Here is a 22,182-nt window from a genome sequence, read left to right on the forward strand (position 1 = left end):
TGAATCAACCCTGGCAATCAATGGGGTGACAGATGTCACAGCCAGATTGCCCTTACATCCAGGATTGAGTGTTTTAATACTTTTAATCTAATTGTCAAATTTTCTTCTTTCTAAATCTTTATGAAGAAACAACTCACTAAAGCACTGTTGTCCTAGTACCTTTCTGTCCTCATGATCCTAAAGTTTGAAAGTAGAGGGAAACTGAACATTTGTGCTTCTGACCTTAGCTTATCCCCATGGAAAACTACTTTTTGACAGTTATTATTGTTAATGTTATGATTTTAATGAAGAGGCTGAGCAGGAAAGGTCATTTGAAAAAGAAAAAATTCTTCCCCATCTGGCAAGTGGCATGAAGTCTGGTCCTCCAGCCTGATGGCCTTCATCTCATCTCCCCCTTGCAGTGCAGCTCTGGACTGTTGGGAACTACCACTGGTATCTCAAGCAAAGTCTGCCCTTCAGCACCTGTGGGAAGAGCAAGCTGGTGTCTCTGATGTGGGACCTGGTGACCCCGTACCGGCTGCATGTTCTCTGTCAGGGCTGGCATTACCTCTGCTATGACTGGCACTGGACGACTGACCGGAGCTCAGGAGATAATTCGAGCGACATGGCAAATGTGGCTGTCATTGATGGAAGTAAGGAGCTGGAAAGCGTCTCCATGAGCCTGTAGGGGGTTCTGAGTCTGTTCGTGCAGATGTCATGGTTTGACTAAAACTGGAGAATTTTGATTTGTTTGGTGCTTTGGTTGTTTGGTTTATTTTTACTTATTTGTTGTTTTGTTTTGATTGGATGGGAATGCCCCTAGTGGGGGCTTGTGTTCTCCTGAGAACCATAATCCTTCCTCCTCATCCTTACCCCTGCCCAGCCCAACTCCATCCATGGTCTTCACGAATTTACTTGTCTGACCTCTGAAGACGTTGAACATTTTTTTTTTTTTTTTCAACGTTTATTTATTTTTGCGACAGAGAGAGACAGAGCATGAACGGGGGAGGGGCAGAGAGAGAGGGAGGCACAGAATCGGAAACAGGCTCCAGGCTCTGAGCCATCAGCCCAGAGCCTGACGCGGGGCTCGAACTCTCGGACCGCGAGATCGTGACCTGGCTGAAGTCGGACGCTTAACCGACTGCGCCACCCAGGCGCCCCAAGACGTTGAACATTTTGACTTCAGGTACAGAGGACGACAACAGTAATCTTGTGGCACTGGGTGTGTCAGTCTTACCTTTTTGCTCTGACACAGATTTACACTGATCCTTGCACCATTCCACTTGGGTTGCTTTGTTATTTGGTACAATATTTGTTAATTATATAATCTCCAATATGTTCAATTCAAGTCACAGATATCTGTCTAGTATGAGGATTGGTTGGTGTATTTTGTTTGATGAGGGGGAGGAAATTGGAGCAAGAAGGGGTTACTTCAATAGACAGTGTACTTACCGCTGGTAACGTAAAGGAAAACTTGTTGCTAAGATTGTGATCTGCAGTGGTGTGCTAATTTTGTTCTAATTAGTTCTGATTTGTTCTAATCAGTAGTCCTAATACTGATTTTACAATCATATGCTCTGTACAGAGGACTTAATCAGGTATGTCTTATTATTGAAAACATGTAGGGAAATATTTCAAGGATTTGGAAGGGAATCATTCCCTCGGTTCATTGGCTTGGTTGCAGGCCCGGGTTTCAAGCTAGAACTCTTGGCCACCTGGCCCTTGTTTGCAAGAGTTGGACTGCTCCATGCCTGAAGGTTACACACTCAGTTTTCCTTGTATACCGTGTTTAAGTTTATTTATGATAAAAGCACCAAACATTTTTAGAAACTGCTGTGTATTTTCTACCACCATTATTGGATAGTGGTGCTGTGTTGTCAGATGCTTTCTTTACAAGACACATCCACTTACCTAATCTCGTCTTGTCTCTCACACGCAGGCAGGGTACTGGTGACAGTCTTCCGGCAGAGTGTAGTTCCACCTCCCATGTGCACCTACCGGCTGCTGCTCCCACACCCTGTGAATCAAGTCATGTTCTCTGCACACCCCCAGAAGAGTAATGACCTAGCGGTCCTAGATGCCAGTAACCAGATTTCTGTGTATAAATGTGGTATGTTCAAAAACTGTTACCAAGATGTTCTGAACCAAGTTCCTTCTACACAAAAGCAGATTATACTATGGTGTTGCCTTGGTGGTGCCTTGCCAGTGTTTTTAAAAATTGTGAAGTTTGTGATTAATGTCATTATGATGATGATATCTAATTGGCTTGTGGGGTTTGGAATGGGAGGGGGTTAATCCTACTCTGGCTTATAAAAGCAATTCGTTTTGCTTGTTGAACTTGAAAAGTTAGTTAACAGTAACATTCAACCCTGGGAGTAGCGTAGTATCTTAATGCATCTTTATCACATTTTACAGTTTTCATAGCCTTTTTCACATACTTGCAGTTGATCTCACAGCCATCCTATGAGTGTTGTCAGAGCTGGGGTTTTTCTGTTCTGTAGGGGAGGGAAGAGAATGCCAGCATGTTTGCAGTTTGCTTGAGCAAGAGTGGACAAGGACCTTAGCTTAGGTGTTCTAGCGTCTAATCCACTTGCCCTTCCACAGTCCCATTGCTGCCAGCTTCTATTTGCTCTCTTGATTTTTTTATTTGTGAGTTCAGTGGCATGCTGTAAATTACACTGGCACGTGATACTATAGCCTTGTTTTCAAAGCATCCTGAAACCCCAGCCTGGAAGGTATGCAGAGATTTAAGAAAGAGGTTGAGATGTGGTTATTTCTAGAATGCTTTATTGCTAAAGTGGATTACCTTCTAGAACCTGTTAAATGAGGATTCATTACCCTTAGTACCAGGGAAAATGTGTGTTGTTTACTACGATAGTGTCTGCATTTTTGTTTTCTAGGTGATAGTCCAAGTGTGGACCCTACGGTGAAACTGGGAGCTGTGGGTGGAAATGGATTTAAAGTTTCTCTTGGAACACCTCATCTGGAAAAGAGATACAAGTAGGTTGTTCTTAATTACCTTGGACCACGAGAACAGCATTTAGTTCTAAATTCAGCCTACTCTTACTAACCTGTGCCTGTAGCTGAGTGGAACAAGTAGATTGAACCCCTGGGCCCTGGTTTTTCAGCCTGGTTGGGGAAGTCAGTTACCTGGATATCTGAATGCCATATGCTAATGGGTGACTGTGGAGCCATGCTGTTAGCTGGCTTAGAACCCACTTCCTCTGACAACCCTTGGCTCGCCAGGGAAAACCACACGGTAAAGGTGGAGATGAGCATGATAGGGCCAAGCTGCATATGCCTACATGCGTGAGGGGTTCCGTGTTGTTACCACACGGCAGACTGAATGCGGTCTCTGTCTTTGTCGCATCCCACACTCCAGAACTTTGGGTTGCTGTGTTTTGAGTCTCCCGGGTTGGAAATCAGAATGCATTTTCCCACTGAAACAGTAGTATAAATGACTGGGTATAACTCAGTATCTCAGGTACACTGTAGACATTGTAAGATGACCCTGAAGCCAATTATTAATTATAATACCACTTCTGTGAGAATCCAGGATTTGATTATTCTATTTGACAAGCCCATGTTCTGAATTACTAAATACTGCCTCCTGAGACCATTTATTTGTAAGTTAATAGGAATAATAAACAGGCTAAAATAAGTAGCTGAATTTAATAAGTAATATTTCTCTTAAATATATGCAATATGTTTAATAAATGTGTATAATGTGGGGGCTGTCTGTATAACACTTAGTCATTTTCAAAGAACATTTATGTGGGTTATTTCATTTCACAGAATTGAAACCACTTGAGGGCAGATTTAAGGCAAACTTGGAAGTGTGAGACAATTTATTTTTTTATTTTTATTAAAAAAATTTTTTAATGTTTATTTATTTTTGAGAGAGAGACAGAGACAGAGGCTGAGTGGGTAGAGGCAGAGAGAGAGGGAGACACAGAATCTGAAGCAGGCTCCAGGCTCCCAGCTGTCAGCACAGAGCTGGATGCGGGGCTCGAACTCATAAACCATGAGATCATGACCTGAGCTGAAGTTGGACACTTAACCGACTGAGCCACCCAGGTGCCCCAGTGTGACAATTTAGAATATAGTATCATTTTTAAAAATTGAGTGAAGGATAGCTCCACGTCATTTAGAAGATTTTATGAAGGACTTGAATACTTGGTCCTTAAAGAGCAGATCTGGCTAGGACTGGCAGAGATGGTCCAGGAACATTGGCTATGGTGGGCAGAAACGTGTTGGTGGGAACCAGAGATGGGAAGGCCCCTGTGTGGGGAAGAACACAGTGGAGGGGCTGAGTCCAGGGAGAGCTGGTTGGGTGCGAAGAGCAGGGTAGTGATCCAGCTTCTTCAGTGCGTGCTGAGGACTTGCCACTTTAGCTAAAAGGCAGGATAAGTAGCCATTACGAGTTCTTGCCTGATGTGGCAAAAACGTGCTCTCCTCTGATGTATTCTACAGGAGGAAGGTGTTAGAAGCCAAGATACCATCTTTCAGGCTAATTAGTCGTTTTGATGTGAAATACTTAAAAATAACGCATTCTACTGAGACTCAGATATCTGCTGGAGCCTGTTTGAATGCTAATAAGTGGTGGCAGTGGACAACCTCTGGGGTTTGTTACTCTAGGGCCTAGGGCAGGTAATTTTCTTGTGTAGTCAGTTTCCTGAAGTATTCTTTTCAATATAAAGATCTCAATATAAGAAATCTAAGTAAATAGAAAAACATTCTTTTTAAAAAAAAATTTTTTTTTAAACGTTTATTTTTGAGACAGAGAGAGACAGAGCATGATTGGGGGAGGGTCAGAGAGAGGGGCACACACAGAATCTGAAACAGGCTCCAGGCTCTGAGCTGTCAGCACAGAGCCCAGTGCGGGGCTTGAACTCACGGACCGTGAGATCATGACCTGAGCCGAAGTCGGATGCTAAGACTGAGCCACCCAGGCACCCGAGAAACATTCTTAAGCCAGGGAGACATAATTATGTTTGGATTTTGTACTGTTTGGATTTTGTAATATTTGGCATTACTTCAGGTTTTGTCATTCCAAATTAGTTGACTGTGAGCAGGTGGTTCATTCTTCCTTCATTTAGGAAAATCTCAGTGATATTAAAGTTTTATTTATGTGTTGGATATTCTTCAATATTAAAACAGAATTCAGTTTGAGAATGGTGAAGATCAAGAAGTAAACCCATTGAAGCTCAGCCTTCTCACCTGGTTTCAGGAAGATGTTTTCCTGGCTGTAAGCCACAGTCACTCCAGCCCACAGTCTGTCATTCACCATCTGACTGTGATGCCTTCTGTGACGGATGATGAGCCCGGACAGCTCAGTATTAGGTATTGTAGCACTTCCCTGTTATCACACAGAGTTATGTTTGTGTCTTTTCTGAGTATAGGACTTTTTCTGACTTCTGGGGGGTGAGGTTAAGGGCAGTAACTTTGTTAAATATACTTAGCAAGGGGGTTAAGTGTAGTTTTGAGTCATGTCAAAATACAAACCTTAATATGTATCAAGAAGTGGTGAAACATAGGGCAAATACCAATAGATGGGGCAGAACCTTTTGTAAGATGCGATAAATTTTTTTTAACGCTTTTATATATTTTTGAGAGAGAGAGAGTGCACGTGCACATGCAAGCTGGGGAAGGGCAGAGAGCAAAGGGGACAGGATCCGAAGCAGGCTCTGTGCTAACAGCAGAGCCTGATGTGGGGCTGGAACTCACCAGTTTTGAGATCATGACCTGAGCCGAAGTTGGATGCTAACCCAGCAAGCCACCCAGTCTCAGTCTATATCTGTGTGCTTCATTTGATATAGTGGCTTTAAGATGCTTCTTCTGGCTTCCTCATCTATATGTTCTTTTTGGTGCTTGACTGCATTTACTATTAGAGAGTGTCTGTTTTTCTTTGCTAAATTTCACTGCTTCCTGGCCCCTGAGTTTTGCTTTGATTCCAGACTGCATCTGTGTCTCAAAACAGGTTTCATTTAATGGGTGCTGTTCTCTGTAACGCAAACCCTGTTGTGAGGTCGATGGTGTTGCCTTGACAGCTCCAAGAATCCTCAGGCTTCCAGCGTCAAAACTTGGCACAATAAGCCTAAATTGATATTATTCCTCAGACTCATTTGTAATTCAGGGTCTCCTGGTTAGATCTTAATTCTAGAAACCCTTGCTGCAAAATTAGGAACCTCTCCTTACAGTATACACAAACCATAAGGTAGTCATTAACTCCTAACCTTTGACTCAAAGTGCTTCATATTTTTAAAAAGCTTTTTATGAATATGTCCGTATAAAGGATATGTTCTAGCTATATGCAACACTCATAGGTAGCCAGGAGCTTACGTTTAAAAAGCAGAGCAGACGGGGGGCGCCTGGGTGGCGCAGTCGGTTAAGCGTCCGACTTCAGCCAGGTCACGATCTCGCGGTCATGAGTTCGAGCCCCGCGTCAGGCTCTGGGCTGATGGCTCGGAGCCTGGAGCCTGTTTCCGATTCTGTGTCTCCCTCTCTCTCTGCCCCTCCCCCGTTCATGCTCTGTCTCTCTCTGTCCCAAAAATAAATAAAAACGTGGAAAAAAAAAAAAAATTAAAAAAAAAAAAAGCAGAGCAGACGGGAGGGATGGGTGAAATAGGTGAAAGGGATTAAGGAGAGTATTTGTTGTGATGAGAGCTGGGTGATGGATGGAATTGTTGAGTCACTACATTGTACACCAGAAACAAATACAACACTATGTTACCTACACTAGAATTGAAATAAAAACTTAATAAAAAATAAGGTAATAAAAAACAAGGCACTTTACATCAGAAATACCTAAATGGTACAAATTTCTGCTTCTCCAAATTTGAAATTTTTAAAAAAATTTTTATTTATTTTGAGAGAGAGTGCACATGCTCGTTGGGGAAAAACAGAGAGAGTTCCAAGACTCTGTGCTGTCAGTGCAGGGGCTCGATCTCATGACTGTGAGATCATGAGCTGAGCCAAAATGAGGAGTCGAACACTCAACCACCTGAGCCACCCAGGCGCCCCTGAAATTCTTTATCATTAGCTCATAGAAGGAAAAGCTAGGTCATCTCATTTGTTGTACGGAAATGAGAAGTCATTTAAAATATATTTGTGCTGCTTTGACTTCTGTTTCTCAAAAAAAGGCTATTCTCTTCATACAAAATATTACTGTCATTAGGGAATATAAAGTTCCTCAATCAGCTTACAGGTCTTAATAGCTTACATTTATTGTAGCTTGTATTTTGCAAAAGATACTCTTTTAAGTGCTTTACCTACAGTAACTCACTTACTTATGACATTACCTCTTCGAAGTGTGTATCATTAGCACCCGTGTTTTACAGCTGAGACCACTGAGGCACTGAGCAGTTAAGTAACTTGCTTGGGATCATGCAGGTAGAGCCTGTATCCAGTCCCATTCATTCTCACTCCAGAATCTCTTCTCTTAACCCAGTCACAGATAATTTTTCCCCACAAAATTTGGGGCATTTTGAGTTTTTCGTAGATTGGCTAAAAACTCTTTGAATAAATGTTAGCATCAGCAACATTTGGTTTTATTGTTCTCTTCTGCTTCTGTCCAGACATGTCTATTTTCTGTTCATCGACGCAGGAAAATACATAATGATAGTAACAGATTCTCCTCTTCCCTTTAATGAAGACCCACAGACTGTCATGAATGAATATGATAGCAATAAGAGATATTGAGTATACTCATTTTTCTACAGATTCACTGCTTTATTTAAGGCAATGTATATTTTAAGGAGACAGAAATGATACCATGCATGTCCAGTGAAGGCGATTAAGTTGTTATAAATTGTATTAAGTTGCTGCCAGATGGGAGTGATGACCTCACAGTGTAGACACCTAGCTTATTGGCATTGTGGAAAACAGTGTCGTGTGACAGGTAATTTATGTGGGCCCCTGCTTGCAGTATTTATCATTGTGTGTATGCATTATGTATATATTGTATTGAAATAGGCAGTGCAGCCCAAAGGGAAATTACTTCTTTTTTCATTCTGCAAAATGAGTGAAGTGCTACTACTTTTGAGAATCAAGTAGTCTGTTCACACCCCCATTCCCCTTTTTTTTACTTTTGTCAGTTCGTCTGTGGCAGTGGATGGAGTCATAATCAGTCTGTGTTGCAGTTCCAAGACCAAGTCAGTAGCACTGCAGCTGGCTGGTGGCCAAATGCTTAAGTACCTTTGGGGTGAGTATCAGAATGTTAGGAAAGCGTGTTTATGATAAATGTTTAATTCTTGAGAATGTGTACTTGTGAGTTTCTTGTCAGTGCTGCATTGACTGTTAGGTCTTTTAACTATCCTGGAAAACCCAAAGCTGTAGAGTGGAATTGGCAGGTATATTCTCCCTCTGTGTTCTCCTGTAATGGATTGGAGTATTGTATGAGTTTCCAAAATACACTTGGAAAGTGATCCAAATTGCATGTTAAGTGTTCCAGCAAGTATTGATGTGACAGTGTTTTACAGTGAGCATACCAACTCTTTGTAAACCTCAGCTGCCCATCCTGCAGAGTCACCCTCTCTGGCTGTTGAACCATGGAAGAACCCTAGTGGATTTCCTGTTCGGTTTCCTTATCCTTGCACACAGACTGAATTGGCCATGATTGGAGGAGAGGTAAGTGAACACAGGGCAGAAAGACTTACCACTTAGAACAGTGGCCCAGGAACTGATGGCATTAGGTAAAAGTCTCCACTTACTCTCAGGGCAACAGTGAAAAAAGTACCTGAGCCTCAGCTTCTTCATCTATGAAATGGAATTAAGAGATTGACATGTAGGAGTTAGCTGATTCCTTTCCTTGGGGGTATGAATTAAAAGGTAGAAAAATGCAGTTGGCAGACTTTTATGCCCTGTTGTGTAGATAATTCAGAGTTAGTTTTATTAAATGCTGTTTGGGGACAACAGAAATGTAATCTCGAAAATAGTGTTCCGTGGGTTGTGATTCATCAAATATTGGAATGTCTATAATTATGGCAGATGATAGGATACAGTGGTTACAGAACAAAACAGCTAACTAATCCCTGCTCTTCTGGAATTTGTAATCTATCAATGTGGGTATGACTATCCCCTCTGATAAGAGAATGAAGGAAATGACCAGGGTGTGGTTTGGGGGGCTAATTAGAAGATGGTACAGGAAAGCGTCTCTGACATGGGTTACATGCTGAGGTATGAAGGGAAAGAAATCTCTGTCCCTGGGAAAGGGAGAGTGTTCCAGGGAGAAGGAACTGCATGCACCTTGAACTTGGAAAGAGCCCAGCTTATTCAGGGAACCGAGTGGAAGCAGTGTGGCTGGACCTTTGTGATAGGCTGTGGGAAGGAGTGTGGGTTTGTTTATTTCACAAAGATTGGAAAATTGTTGCTGTTTTTAATCAGGGAATGGTACGATCTGCTTCATGCTCTGAAAGGTTATTCTGGTTGCCCAGTGGAGAGTAGGTAGGAATGGGCCGAGAGTGGACGGACTGTTGGAGAGGAGGTGGTGACAAGCAGAAAGGGATCTAGTCAAGACACATGTAGCAGATGGGAATATGGGGCTTGCTGATGGATTGGATGGCATGCTGCTCCACTTTGCCCTGAGCCAGGTGTCTGTATTCAGTCTGTATTCACCATCTCAGGTGTCTGTATTCAGTCTTGATGACGTGGACTTAGAGGTGAAGCCACAGGGCAATAGAACTATGTGATAGACAAATCAGGTTTAACTAGTTGGGTTAGAATTGTTTGTAATTTCAATTTTGTTTCTTTGCAGGAATGTGTCCTTGGTCTGACCGACAGATGCCGCTTTTTCATCAGTGACACTGAGGTATCAAAGCTGGGTTTGGTGCAGGATCCTTTTTACTGTCGGCTCCAAGAAATACAGCTAACTTTCCCCTTTGTCTTATTGTAGGTTGCTTCAAATATCACATCGTTTGCTGTATATGGTGAATTCTTGTTGTTGACAACCCATTCCCATACCTGCCTGTGTTTTTGCTTGAGAGATGCTTCATTTAACAGTAAGTGTTCAGTGTATAAATTAGGAAATAGTCCCTTTTCTAATATCTTCTTCCCTTTGAAGCCTTGATGACTTTAAAGTTCACCACTTACTTTGGCTTTTTATCATAGAGTCCTAGATTGTGAGCAAACCTTTAGAGTTCATATACTTGGCCCCTAATCACAACACAGTATCTCAGTTCAGTATTCTATGCCAGTTAGCAAAGACTTCCAATGAAGGAGGTCTTTCCTCAACCAGAACATTGTAAAATTAAACAAAACTGCTCTCAGGAGTATATAACTAATCCAGTGTTGTACTTTGAGTTACCATGTAGATACAGCCGGCTGTCACTTCTTTGTAATCTTCCTTTGCTCACTGTGGCCACCCTCCATCGTATATCTGAAAGACTCTATCTAGTGGTTTGTAGGAAACTGTCCCATTTTTTCTTGAATTCCACGTATCCCTTCCCCCTACTGTTTGTGTGTTTTCCTTATTCTAGAAAACTTCCCCTTATTTTCTTTGCTTCCAACTTGAAAACTGGGAATTTCACAGATGTGATTATAGTGTACTGATAATGTGCATAGAGAAGCTGCCCAGTCCTCCCTGTGTTTTCTAAATCATTTGAGAAGCTGTGTATGTGAATATGCATGAGCACTCTGTGAAAGAGAGGGCAAGTTCCAGGGATAAGGTTGTTTGTTAGGAAGGCTACCGGTTTTGTGGTTGTGTGGGAGAGCAAAGGGATGTGGTTGTTAATTGCTTTCTTCTAGTTTGGAGAATATGTTCAGTTTCAACTGCAGTAAATGGAAAGTGACTTGTCATGACGGTGATTCTCATGGCTTAGCCAGTGGTGTCTTTAGCATTACATGCAGGTCTGAGCAACAACCACGTGTCTAAAGGGGAATCTCTGCGGAAGGTGGAGAGGGGTTCACGTATTGTCACCGTTGTGCCCCAGGACACCAAGCTTATATTACAGGTAAGCTCATTTTTATGGCTGTGTTTCTGGTTGTGTTTTAGATACTCTTACACTTGTAATAATTTACTATAGGCCATTTCTTGCTGAATTCTCTGTTAGCTTTATACAAAGGTTGTTGATACAGGTTGTGCCCAGCATGGGTAAAAGGGAAGCCTCTCTTGGAAGTCAAAATAACTACTGAGCACAACTAGATTCTGCTGGAAGTGTGCGCATTTTATAGTATTGTGGTAGTTCTCTGTGAAGAGTTGAGTTAGGTGAAATAGTATATCCTGGGTATTTAAATTTTTTCTGTTAAATTAAAAACATTACTGTTCTGATTTATTTATTTTAAGATGCCAAGGGGAAACTTAGAAGTTGTTCATCATCGAGCTCTGGTTTTAGCTCAGATTCGGAAGTGGCTGGACAAGTAAGAACCATGTATATGACTAGTTTGTTTGTTGTTATGACTTATATGTGAACATAATATGTATTCTATTAAAGTTTTTAAAACATGAAAGTATGAAATTACACATGTCTTCAGATTCTCAGAGGCTTTTTTCCTCCCACACTTTGATTTTAATATTATGTGGTGCAATAAATATTCCTAGTAGGAAGAATCGTGAGACTCATCATACAAGACAGTGTTTCCTAGCCTGAGGAGGTCCACATGGGTTTTAGATGGCCCGCGAACCCAGGGAAATTGTGCACCAAACTGTCTGGGTGTATTTATTCAGGCAGAAGGCTTAAGGCTTTGGGCAGATGTACAGAGGGGCCTTTGACCCACAAATGCCTGAGACACTATTGTGAAGGAAATGATCCATTGTCTGAGTTTATTTTGGGAAAACTTTATATTAGAAAGACCTTTACTAACATTTTGCTAAAAGAGAAAGTAGACCTAAGTTCTATGATGATTGTCTATCATGTGTATGTGGGGAAGTAGTCCTCAGACTGCCATGGGGACTAAGTGAAGAAGGTAAGTGAAGCTGGTACCTGATTTTTCATTCTGTGAATTGAGAGCGGAAGTCCAGTGGTAGTTGTTTGGCATTTGGACTGTAATCTAATTATAACTGGTTTGTATCATAATGAAAACATGTTGGATCCAGGAAGGTTATTATCTTTGTAAAATGACATGTCTATTCATTATGTCTCTTCACAGACTTATGTTTAAAGAAGCATTTGAATGCATGAGAAAATTGAGAATTAATCTCAATCTGATCCATGACCATAACCCGAAGGTAAATTTCTGAATCTCATATTAACTCTAGCTTACCTGAGACTTGAACTGACGTGATTGGAACTAAAATTTTTTGTCCTTTTTTTTTGTCTTTGGTAGGTATTTCTTGAAAATGTGGAAACCTTCATAAGACAGATAGATTCTGTAAATCATATCAATTTGTTTTTCACAGAATTGAAGTAAGTATTTTGAATGATTTATGAGTATCATATCCATTATTTATCTCATTTTGGAAATAAAGCATAAATAGCTACAGGAAAAAAATTAACCTTCTGTTTGGTATTTTTTAATCATTATAAGTCTAACATGCCACTGACAGTAGATATTTGCTCTTTTTCCTTCTTTTTAAAAATAGCCTATTTAAAACTAAGACTCAAAAATGTGTCCTTTAGAATTATAATTGACTATTTTTAGGTGTATATGAAATTGAAGTCAAATGGTGTGTTTTTCTGCAATGACTTTTTTCCAATTTAAAAAATTCTAGGGGCGCCTGGGTGGCGCAGTCGGTTAAGCGTCCGACTTCAGCCAGGTCACGATCTCGCGGTCCGGGAGTTCGAGCCCCGCGTCAGGCTCTGGGCTGATGGCTCAGAGCCTGGAGCCTGTTTCCGATTCTGTGTCTCCCTCTCTCTCTGCCCCTCCCCCGTTCATGCTCTGTCTCTCTCTGTCCCAAAAATAAATAAACGTTGAAAAAATTAAAAAAAAAAAAAAAAAAAATGAGAAAAAAAAAAAAATTCTAAACGTACAAGAAAAGTTGAGATGTCCAGTGAGCATCCTATACCCCCACCTAGATTCTGCAGTTGATATTTTCCTATATTTGCTTTATCATGATCTACCATCTGTCTATCCATCATTCACCTTTTTTAAGGCAAATTAAAAAAAATTTCTTTTAATGTTTTTACTTATTTCTGAGAGAGAGAGAGAGCAGGCATGAGCAGGGGAGGGGCAGAGAGAGAGAGGGAGACACAGAATCCAAAGCAGGTTCTAGGCTCTGAGCTGTCAGCACAGAGCTCAGTGTGGGGCTCAGACTTGTGAACCGCAAGATCATGACGTCAGCCGAAGTCGAATACTTAACCAACTGAGCCACCTAGGCACTCTGAGGCAAATTTTAAGTTAATTGTAGATATCAGTCCACTTTATGTCTCAGTATTCCACTTTGTGTAACACTGATTAGAGTGCATTCTCCGTGTACAGGGTCCCCCCCCCCAGCAGGTCAGATTCATGTGTGATGAAATGTACAGACCATAAGTGTACTGTATAGGCAGTTTTGACCAGTGTGTACTTCTGTGTAGCCCAAACCTGTCAAGATAGAGAACATTTCCTTCACCTCAGAAAGTTCTTCCAAACCTCTTGTTAGTCCCATTCCCTACCTCCTTGGCAACCATTGTTTGGAGATTGTCACCGTAGATCAATTTTGCCTGTCGGGGAACTTAAATGTAAGTGGAATCAGATAGTATTTGCTCTTCTTTGTAAGTTAAGCTGCTTTCACTCGGCATGTTACCTTGAAAGTAACCCGTGTTTTTGCTGGTATCACAGGTTCGTTCATGTAGTGTGCTATAGTGCAAATATACTACAGTTTGTTTATTTGTTCCTCTGTAGTTGGGCACCTGGTCTGTTCCCAGTTAGGGGCTAATGTGAATATATCACTGTACACCGTTTTTGGGACATGTTTTCATTGCTCAGTTTGTTTCTTCATTTTTCACCTAATGTGAATATAATGAAACTGTTCTCCAAAAGCCATTTTTATTACCTCATCAGCATGTCCCAGTATGTGGTAGTCATTTGATAGCTAGGACACATGTTCAGTTAGTGACCTTTTAATGACCTGTTCTTAGGGAAGAAGATGTTACAAAGACCATGTATCCTCCACCGGTTACCAGCACTGCCCAGCTGTCCAAGGATCCTGATGAGAAAAAAGTAGACCTCATCTGCGATGCTCTGAGAGCAGCCATGGAGAGCATAAACCCTCACAAGTATGTGTGCTGTCATTAGTTGGCGTCTTTTGAGGCCCAGAAGTGTGCTATTGTCCTTACGCAGGGACTGAGAATGTCCTTCTTCACTCTGCTCATTCTGGCGTTCTTCACTCACTACCTCAGGTACTGCTTGTCAATACTCACCTCTCACGTGAAGAAAACAACCCCAGAACTGGAAATTGTGCTGCAGAAGGTACACGAGCTTCAAGGTAGAGACCCTTTCACGGAGAGTGTTTAACAGGGCCCCGAATGTCACCAGACTTCCAGTCTTCTGGAGATCTCACTGACCAGGTTCAGTGCCACATCACAGATTTAATATGTGGCTTATTGGACATTTGAAGACCTGTGTCAGTTTCTTTGAGCGCTGCCCTACAAAGCATGTACAAAAGAAGTCATATGGTGTTCAGTTCGGCCAAGAAATGTTGTTACTTTGTCTTTTTGGTTATCTGGCTAGATGCACGGGTTTATTCCCAAATGGCTTTGATTGGTCTTGTTTTCTTACACACTGACATGACAGGCAGTGCTTCGCCTGTTCCCGATGCTGTGAGTGCTGAAGAAGCCCTGAAGTATTTGCTGCTTCTGGTAGACGTTAATGAATTATATGATCATTCTCTTGGGACGTATGACTTTGATTTGGTCCTCATGGTAGCTGAGAAGTCACAGAAGGTATGTGGAGTTTCCACTTTAACATCCTTTTGGTTCTTATTTTTGTTATCATGGTGGTATGAAACCCTGTCTGTCCCTGATACTGCAGTATCTTGTCTGATGTTAACACTCCATGTACAGGCCTAGAGGCAGATCTGTGAGTTTGCAGGGCTCACGCTTCTAAGCCTCATTCTCTGTCAGTTCTGGGCTTATCAAAGTGTTTTGAATGCTAGGTTGAACAAGTGAATTAAGTTACTTCGTTATCTTTAAGATTATGGTCATGTATGTGAACAAAGTCTCCTCTTATAAAGGGAATATAGCAAATGACTCCTATTCCAATCCAGTTCCTTGGTATGTAGCTGTTTTTCCCAGTGGAAAGTGGGAACATGCAGAATGGAAAGGTTTGAGGCCTCTTGTCCCACCTTAGCATGCTATAGTAGAAAAGTTGGGGCATCCCTGGTTTATACATTTAAAAAACAATTTTTTTTTAATGTTTATTTTTGAGAGAGAGAGAGAGAGAGAGAGAGAGAGAGAGAGACAGCATTGAATAGTGGAGGGGCAGAAAAAAGAGAGGGAAACACAGAATCCAAAGCAGGCTCCAAGCTCTGAGCTGTCAGTACAGAGCCTGATGCAGGGCTCAAACTCGAAAACAGCAAGATCATGACCTGTGCCGAAGTCAGACACTTAACCGACTGAGCCACCTAGGTGCCCCTATACATTTTTTAACCTGTTTTTTGCAGTCTTAGTTTCATCCTGTCACTCCTCTCTTTGCTCTTGCCAGAGTGATCTTTGCTGAAAGGAAATTTTGCTCTTTCATTGTTTGGCTTATAATGCTTCATGGGCTCTGCCCATTGCTGTAGGATAGAGCTTACAAGCCGTAATACTGCTTAACACCCCCTTGTCCCCCACCCAGGTCTGGTGTCTATGCTTATGCTCATCTCTTGATGTTGTTCTTTTTTCTCAGCCTGCAGAGGGGAGGCAGTGCTTTTGTCCCCACAGCCACCACTTAGCTTTGCAGGTAGCATTACTTCTGCTTCCCGTGGGCCTGTGGGCTTTCACCACTCTCACCCTTCCATTCAGCGGGCTAATTCTCACTCACCTAAGGCAAAGGATGCCAGGGTAGCATCTTCCCAGTAATCCATTCTTGCCTCCCTGCCCACCACCCAGGGACTAGATGAGATGGGCCTCATGTGCTTCCACTGCACCCAGTGCCTGCCCCTCCCTCCGTATCATTCTAGCTCCTCTACTAGCTTATAGGTTTCCTGAGGTTAGGGGTTTGTTGTATTTTTTGTACGTAGTGAATTCTTCCTAACTGTTTGTTGATTAAATACTTCGGCCTGTAGTTGTGCTTTTTATCACATGCATAAGTATTTATTTTTTTCTCTGGTCTTTTTTTGTATACTTAATGTGTATTTATCCTATCTGCCCAGTGAAATTACATTAAGAACAGGGAGCGTCTGTTCTTTAGAAAAAAAAAAAAAAACAATTTTCAGGGCATAGTACAAAGCTGCAGACAGTCAGTGCTAATAAAATCTTGGTTGGCAGGACCTTAGAGTTTTGTGTTTAACTCAGTACAGTTTTACCTTTGTTTTAAAACTTGAAGACGGAGGGCATGAAATGTCATGCAAAGAGCTCCAAGTACCTTCCACTTCCAGAGAAGTTGGATGCATTTGTTCTTCTGGATTGGAACCTTGTTTTCCTTATTAGCTTAGGAAATAAATGGTTGTTGTGAGACTATATGAGAATTCATCTTTATTATTCTGAATGAAAACAAATAATGCCTGTATTTTAAAGCATTTTTGCCAAAACTTGTTTTATGTAGTTTCATTATACAATATGTAATTAATATATCAGCACAGTACATATTTTAAAAATTTTGTAGCTTTGGGTTTATTGATTGTTACAATTATTATATATCATTTGTATTGTTATAAGTAAATGTAATTATAAGTAGTAAAGGTCTGACCTGTTAGGTTTTTGGTTTTTGTTTTTTTAGGATCCCAAAGAATATCTGCCATTTCTTAATACACTTAAGAAAATGGAAACCAATTATCAGCGGTTCACCATAGATAAATACTTGAAGCGATATGAAAAAGCCATCGGGCACCTCAGCAAATGTGGTAAGCGTGAGGATTAGTATGTTTATTTCTGCTTCAGATCTTCTTTGGAGCTAGGCAGGGTATAAGTTAAAGTGTCAGTTTAGACATAGACGTAGATGGATGTCAGTTTCCACTCCTCAAACCGAAACACGGTTACCTGTGTGCACCTTATTTTATCATATGTTCTAAAAAGCTGAAAGCAAAGCAAATGAATTTTAATGAACTGGAGGAGCTCCCTAACTAAAAATATAGAGCAGATCCGTTTTGGGTTGAGGATGATCACGTCCTAAATTCATTTCAGTATCTCGGAACGAAAATTGGTTGATAGTGCACTCTTCTCCCACGGTGTTTACAGACACCTGTGGGAAGCGTGGCTTGTCTGGAGTGAGTGGCCATACCCACTGGCAGCTCCCAGAAGGACATACTCGTAGTTAGGACACACTCCCTGTCCCATGCTGGAGCTGCTGGCTTCAGCAGTTGTGGCTCTTTCCTGAGAGCTAAGATGGGGATAAGGAAGTTGTTTGGGTGTTATTAAGCTTCCTTCAACAATCTGATTGAGCTGGGCTGGGATAGGACTCAGGCATCTGTATGGCTGACAAGCTCCCCAGAGGATTCCAATGAAGGCAGTTGAGAAAACACAAGGTGAGATGGTCATTTATCAGGGGTCGTGTATGAAGAATTCCTTTTGAGTAGAACTTTCATCCGAACCAGTGCTTGTCATACCTCACATCTGCCATGGTGCTTTGCTAAAATTAAAATTCTTGGATTCTGTTCTCCTGATACTCTGGTTCTGCAGGTCTATAAAGGTCCCTTATAGACTTTGTTTAGGGACCACTGGTGTAAATGAAACTCATTATGCTTCCAAAGTCCTAAATTTGTGTGTGCATGAATCTCACTCCTCAGGACCCGAATACTTCCCAGAATGCTTAAACTTAATAAAAGATAAAAACTTGTATAAGGAAGCTCTGAAGTTATTTCCATCAGACTCGCAGCAATACAAGGTGAGTGGTGTGTGAAATGAGGCTCTTTTGGTGATGTGAGTTAGCTGGAAAGGGTGTAAGGATCCTGAGTCTGTAACACCATCCTTGGTTTCAAGGTTTATCGTGAAATAAGTTAGCCTTATCATGAACTCTTATCTGGGAGAATGGCCCTGACCTGCTCCTGTTCTGAAGAAGTTGCCCAGGCTGGAAGCCTAGGAGTTGTCTCCCATTTCTCATCATGAATTCTGCTTGATGAGCGGCAGCTTCTCAATAGGGTTTCCTGCTTACGTCCCACTCCTTGCTCCAGCCCAGCCTTGCGACCACATGACTGATCATCCCGAAGCGTGTAGATCTTTCTCAGGTGGTTTAGGATAAAGGGATAAAGTTTGGTTGTTTGTCTGAACAAACATCCATTTAGTTTTCTTATATGCCAGGTACTTTGTTAAATGAATTGTATGAGTGTCATAACAACCTGATAGGATAAACAGATGTGGAAACAACTTGCCTCAGGAGCTGGAGTATGAGGCTGCTGAGCTGGGATGCGGAGCCCAGGCTGTCTGAGCCCGGAGCCTGTGCCAGTGACCACTCCTCGTCCTTGCCACCTTCAGGCCGTGTGCACTTGGTCTGCAAATTGCCTGTGTCCCTATGATCTGGCTCCTGCCTGTTTCGTTAGCATCGGCTGCCTCTTCCAGGCCTCTCCCTGCTCCTTTCTTTAGCCCCACTTGTCTTTCAACATTTGGGTCTCCTCTGTGACAAAGCTGTTCCGGGGCGAGGTGCCCCACACCGAACTCCAGAGCACCTTCTCATGTCAGTGGTGGTACGTAACAAACCGCTGACACACCGATTTGTCTCCCCAACTGACCATGGGTTGCTTAAAGGTGGTGGCTTTGTGTTGTATTCCTCTTTGTGTCCCTACCTGCGTGGAGCCCAGGATAGAGAATTTGGCCAGTGGCCGCCTCTTTGCTTTTATTTTCATTGTCTCTTCCTCCCTCTGGTGCTGTCTCTTGTCCAGCCATACCAGCCTTCTTGCTCTTCCTTCCTGGGTATTCCATACACATTCCTGCCTCTTGGCCATGGTGCTTTCTGTAGCCGTCAGTCTGGAATACTCTTCCTGTAACCCTTTATGTAGCATATTCTCCTCACAGCCCTCCAAAATAACAACTGTCTTCACTCTCTGTCCCTTTAGCACTATGTCACAGGCTATATTGTGTTTATAAGTCCATTCCCTGTCACCACAAGAGCGGGAACTTGGTGGTGGTTTTGTTAGTATTTGGTGTTTCGCTTGTTTTTATTTATTACATCGCCATGTGATTCCCACTGCCATGAATAGTACGCCGTAATTACTTGTTGAGTGAACACATGACACATCCTCAGTAAGGTTTTCAGTGGAAGAATGATTGAATTCACTGATAAACTACAGGATTTTCATAAGTAATTCAAGAGATTTTCAAATGTAGTAACTGAAGCAGCCTCCATTGGAGGTTAAAAAATGACTGTCACCTTTCCTTACCAACCCAATGTCTCCTCTTACCACAGGAGATCAGCATTGCTTATGGGGAACACCTGACACAGGAGCACCTCTACGAGCCAGCAGGGCTCGTGTTTGCCCGCTGTGGTGCCCATGAGAAAGCTCTCAGTGCCTTTCTGGCCAGTGGCAGCTGGCAGCAAGCTCTCTGCATGGCAGCCCAACTTAACTGGACCAAAGACCAGCTGGCTGGCCTCAGCAGAACTCTGGCAGGTAAACACGGTGGTTTAGGCTCTCCAAAATGAGAACTTCCCCAGAGGTTTTTTGTTTCTCCCTTTCTTTGGCAATTTTGCAAGTAAATTTAGAGCAGCATACCTTGAGACAGTCTCACTGCTACAGTGAGTCCCCCAAATGCAGTGGCGTAATAGAGAAAGCTTCTATCTTCTCTCACGTGAGGACTGAGAAGTTCTTCCATTGTGTGGCTCTGTCATCTCAGACGGATGGTTGTAGCTGGATTTTCTCCACCTCTGTATCGCAGTCCTCAGGAAGGGGAGAAAGCTAGAGCCGTAGGAGAACGCTTTAAGTTGGAAATGATCTCGAAGTTACACCGTTACTTCTGTTCCATCTCATTTGCCAAAGCTTACATCACATGGCACACCTAGCACAGAGTAACTGCACAGCCATGGGCCCTAGGAGAAGGCGAACGTGAGTTTTGGGGTGGGGCCCTTCAGTTATAAACGGTAGATCGTGGGGAACAAGAATAGCATTTTTCAGAAATGAAAGAAGAGGCTAAATGTGTAAGCGTTCTGAATGCAAAGGCAGTTTAGCTGCGTCAGGGTCTAGGGGTTGTCTGATCCAGCGGGGAGGCTCTATCAGAGTGTAACTTATTTGAGTCAGGGAGAGCTTCAGGACCGCTTGGGAGAAGAGGTGAACAGGGGCTCTGTCCTCTCAGCTGTGCTTGAAGTAACGGACCAGTATATTTCCCCCCGGTCCTTTTTAGAGTTTTAAAAATACTGTTGTTGTTTCAAAAAATACGTAGTCCTGAAAATTCCAGACTAAATCCTGTTAAATATATGTGCATATTTTCCTTAGTTATTTGTATTTTTTTTCTGGTAATTAGATCTGCAGGCTCTTCTAAGCCCTCGTAATTTCCATGGTGAACTCTTTTTAGTTTTTGAGAATTCTCTGTATTAGGCCTGTTAGGTATTCTTTGTGACTCCACTGTTACTTCTGCTTTAGAAACAGGTTTCGGTAGTTTGTTTATACCTTCCAGTTCTGTTTTTAGGACCTGCTATCTTCTCTTACATTCTTTACAACTTGAGCTTGCTATTTGTCTTGTTTTATGGTATACACCAAGTTCTCCCAGATGTTTAGCAAAAAAAAAAAAAGGTAAGGGGAGGTGATGGTCAAAGATTTTTGAGAAATTTTATAAGGTAGAGTCACTTTATGTACACTTGAACTTAGGCAGTTTACGCAAGAAAAGAAAGATAGCTGTTTAAATTGTGGAGATGATTTTACCTGTTTTTGTCAGGGATGATATGCACAGGAGTTTGAATGAGATGGGAGGCATGAATCTGCCAGCCCCGTAGTCAGCTTCAGGTTCTGGGTGCTTCTTACAGCAGGATTCTCTCAACTGTGCTAAGTCACTCGAGGATCTAAAGACACTGCATGACCCCTGAGCCAGCTGCCTTCATCTTAGTGCTCAACCAAAGATTAGCAGTCTCTTCCTATTTGAGGAAGAAATGGATGAGGGAGAGATGTTAGGTCAGTCTCCCATATGTGTGCCTTTGTAAGCTTTTCTCATGGCTAATTTTGACTATACATCATTTTCACATTTTCTGCTAAATTTAGATTGTAACTGCCATTTAAGATAGGACTCCATGGTATTCCTGCCTACTTCCTGACAAGTTCACAACATACGCCATTTGATACATAATACAGATATATTAGTGAACCACTCAAGCAAAGGAATCTGTGTAGCTTTGTTTGACCTAGTGCTTCACAAACTTACTTGACCTGCGAATGTTGTTGTTTTCTGGTATTGCCTTTTATTATTCTACGGAACACTCTTAGGGAGCACTTTGGAAAATGCTGTTTTAAAGCAGCTCTGTTTGGATGTCTGCTGTAGAGCTCAGTCTCCAATTTGTAAGGGGGCCATTTTTGTTTAAAAAGTACCTGCAAAAACCATTTCAACGTGAGCTTTGGTAATCCTGTTCTTAGCAAGCCAACTATGGTCAGATGTTTATTATCTTTGCAGGAAAGCTGGTTGAGCAGAGGAAGCATGGTGATGCAGCCACAGTCTTGGAACAGTACGCCCAGGTAACCTCTCAGTTCCTCCCTTCTTTTTTGTTTTTTTAATGAGCACAAGCTCATGCACCCGCAAGCAGGGCAGGGACAGAAGGAGAGCGAGAGAAAGAGGGAGAGAGCATCTTAAGCAGACTCCACACTCTTGCATGGAGCCAGGCGCAGGGCTTGATCCCACTACCCTGGGATCTTGACCTGAGCCAATATCAAAGAGTTGGACGCTCAACTAACTGAGCCACCCAGGTGCCTCTCAGTTCCCCCCTCCTTAAGCCACCCAACCAACAAGCAAGGTCTTCCCAGTTGTACTTCACTGATCAGGAAAATTAAAGGAACTCAGGGTAATTAGGAAGTCCAGAGACAGTGTTTGCTCTGCAGGTCTTCCATCTTGCTGACCTGACTTAGAAATCTAAATTTAATAGGCCTCTAAATAATTAGTTCTCTAAATAGTAAGTTCTGTGAGGTAGTGAGGCACTACCTCTGTGAGGCACTAGTGATTTGACCCTGACAGAAAGTACTAAATTAAATCTGCAGGGAGTTGTGCTTTTTATGTGAACTTGCCAAGTACAAACAGTGAGAAA

General features: G+C 42.1%; 1 protein-coding gene across 3 annotated transcripts in view; it reads left to right on the top strand.

Moving 5' to 3' along the window:
• The window catches only part of ELP1 (elongator acetyltransferase complex subunit 1), a 57,637-nt gene that overhangs the window by 18,015 nt on the left and 17,440 nt on the right, over positions 1-22,182 (top strand). For 2 of the 3 annotated variants that reach the window (XM_047829249.1, XM_047829247.1), the window contains exons 11-29: positions 402-632; positions 1,919-2,089; positions 2,880-2,979; positions 5,140-5,322; positions 8,076-8,182; positions 8,489-8,607; positions 9,734-9,787; positions 9,872-9,977; positions 10,813-10,928; positions 11,261-11,334; positions 12,064-12,142; positions 12,241-12,320; positions 13,974-14,111; positions 14,235-14,320; positions 14,629-14,777; positions 16,753-16,876; positions 17,759-17,856; positions 19,372-19,573; positions 21,558-21,619. In XM_047829249.1, coding sequence (XP_047685205.1) covers positions 402-632; positions 1,919-2,089; positions 2,880-2,979; positions 5,140-5,322; positions 8,076-8,182; positions 8,489-8,607; positions 9,734-9,787; positions 9,872-9,977; positions 10,813-10,928; positions 11,261-11,334; positions 12,064-12,142; positions 12,241-12,320; positions 13,974-14,111; positions 14,235-14,320; positions 14,629-14,777; positions 16,753-16,876; positions 17,759-17,856; positions 19,372-19,573; positions 21,558-21,619 — 2,279 coding nt within the window. The remainder of the gene's footprint in view (positions 1-401; positions 633-1,918; positions 2,090-2,879; positions 2,980-5,139; positions 5,323-8,075; positions 8,183-8,488; positions 8,608-9,733; positions 9,788-9,871; positions 9,978-10,812; positions 10,929-11,260; positions 11,335-12,063; positions 12,143-12,240; positions 12,321-13,973; positions 14,112-14,234; positions 14,321-14,628; positions 14,778-16,752; positions 16,877-17,758; positions 17,857-19,371; positions 19,574-21,557; positions 21,620-22,182) is intronic. The other variant, XM_047829248.1, reaches the window with a different exon arrangement.

Source organism: Prionailurus viverrinus, chromosome D4, assembly GCF_022837055.1.
Source record: "Prionailurus viverrinus isolate Anna chromosome D4, UM_Priviv_1.0, whole genome shotgun sequence".
Classification (NCBI taxonomy): Eukaryota; Metazoa; Chordata; class Mammalia; order Carnivora; family Felidae; genus Prionailurus; species Prionailurus viverrinus.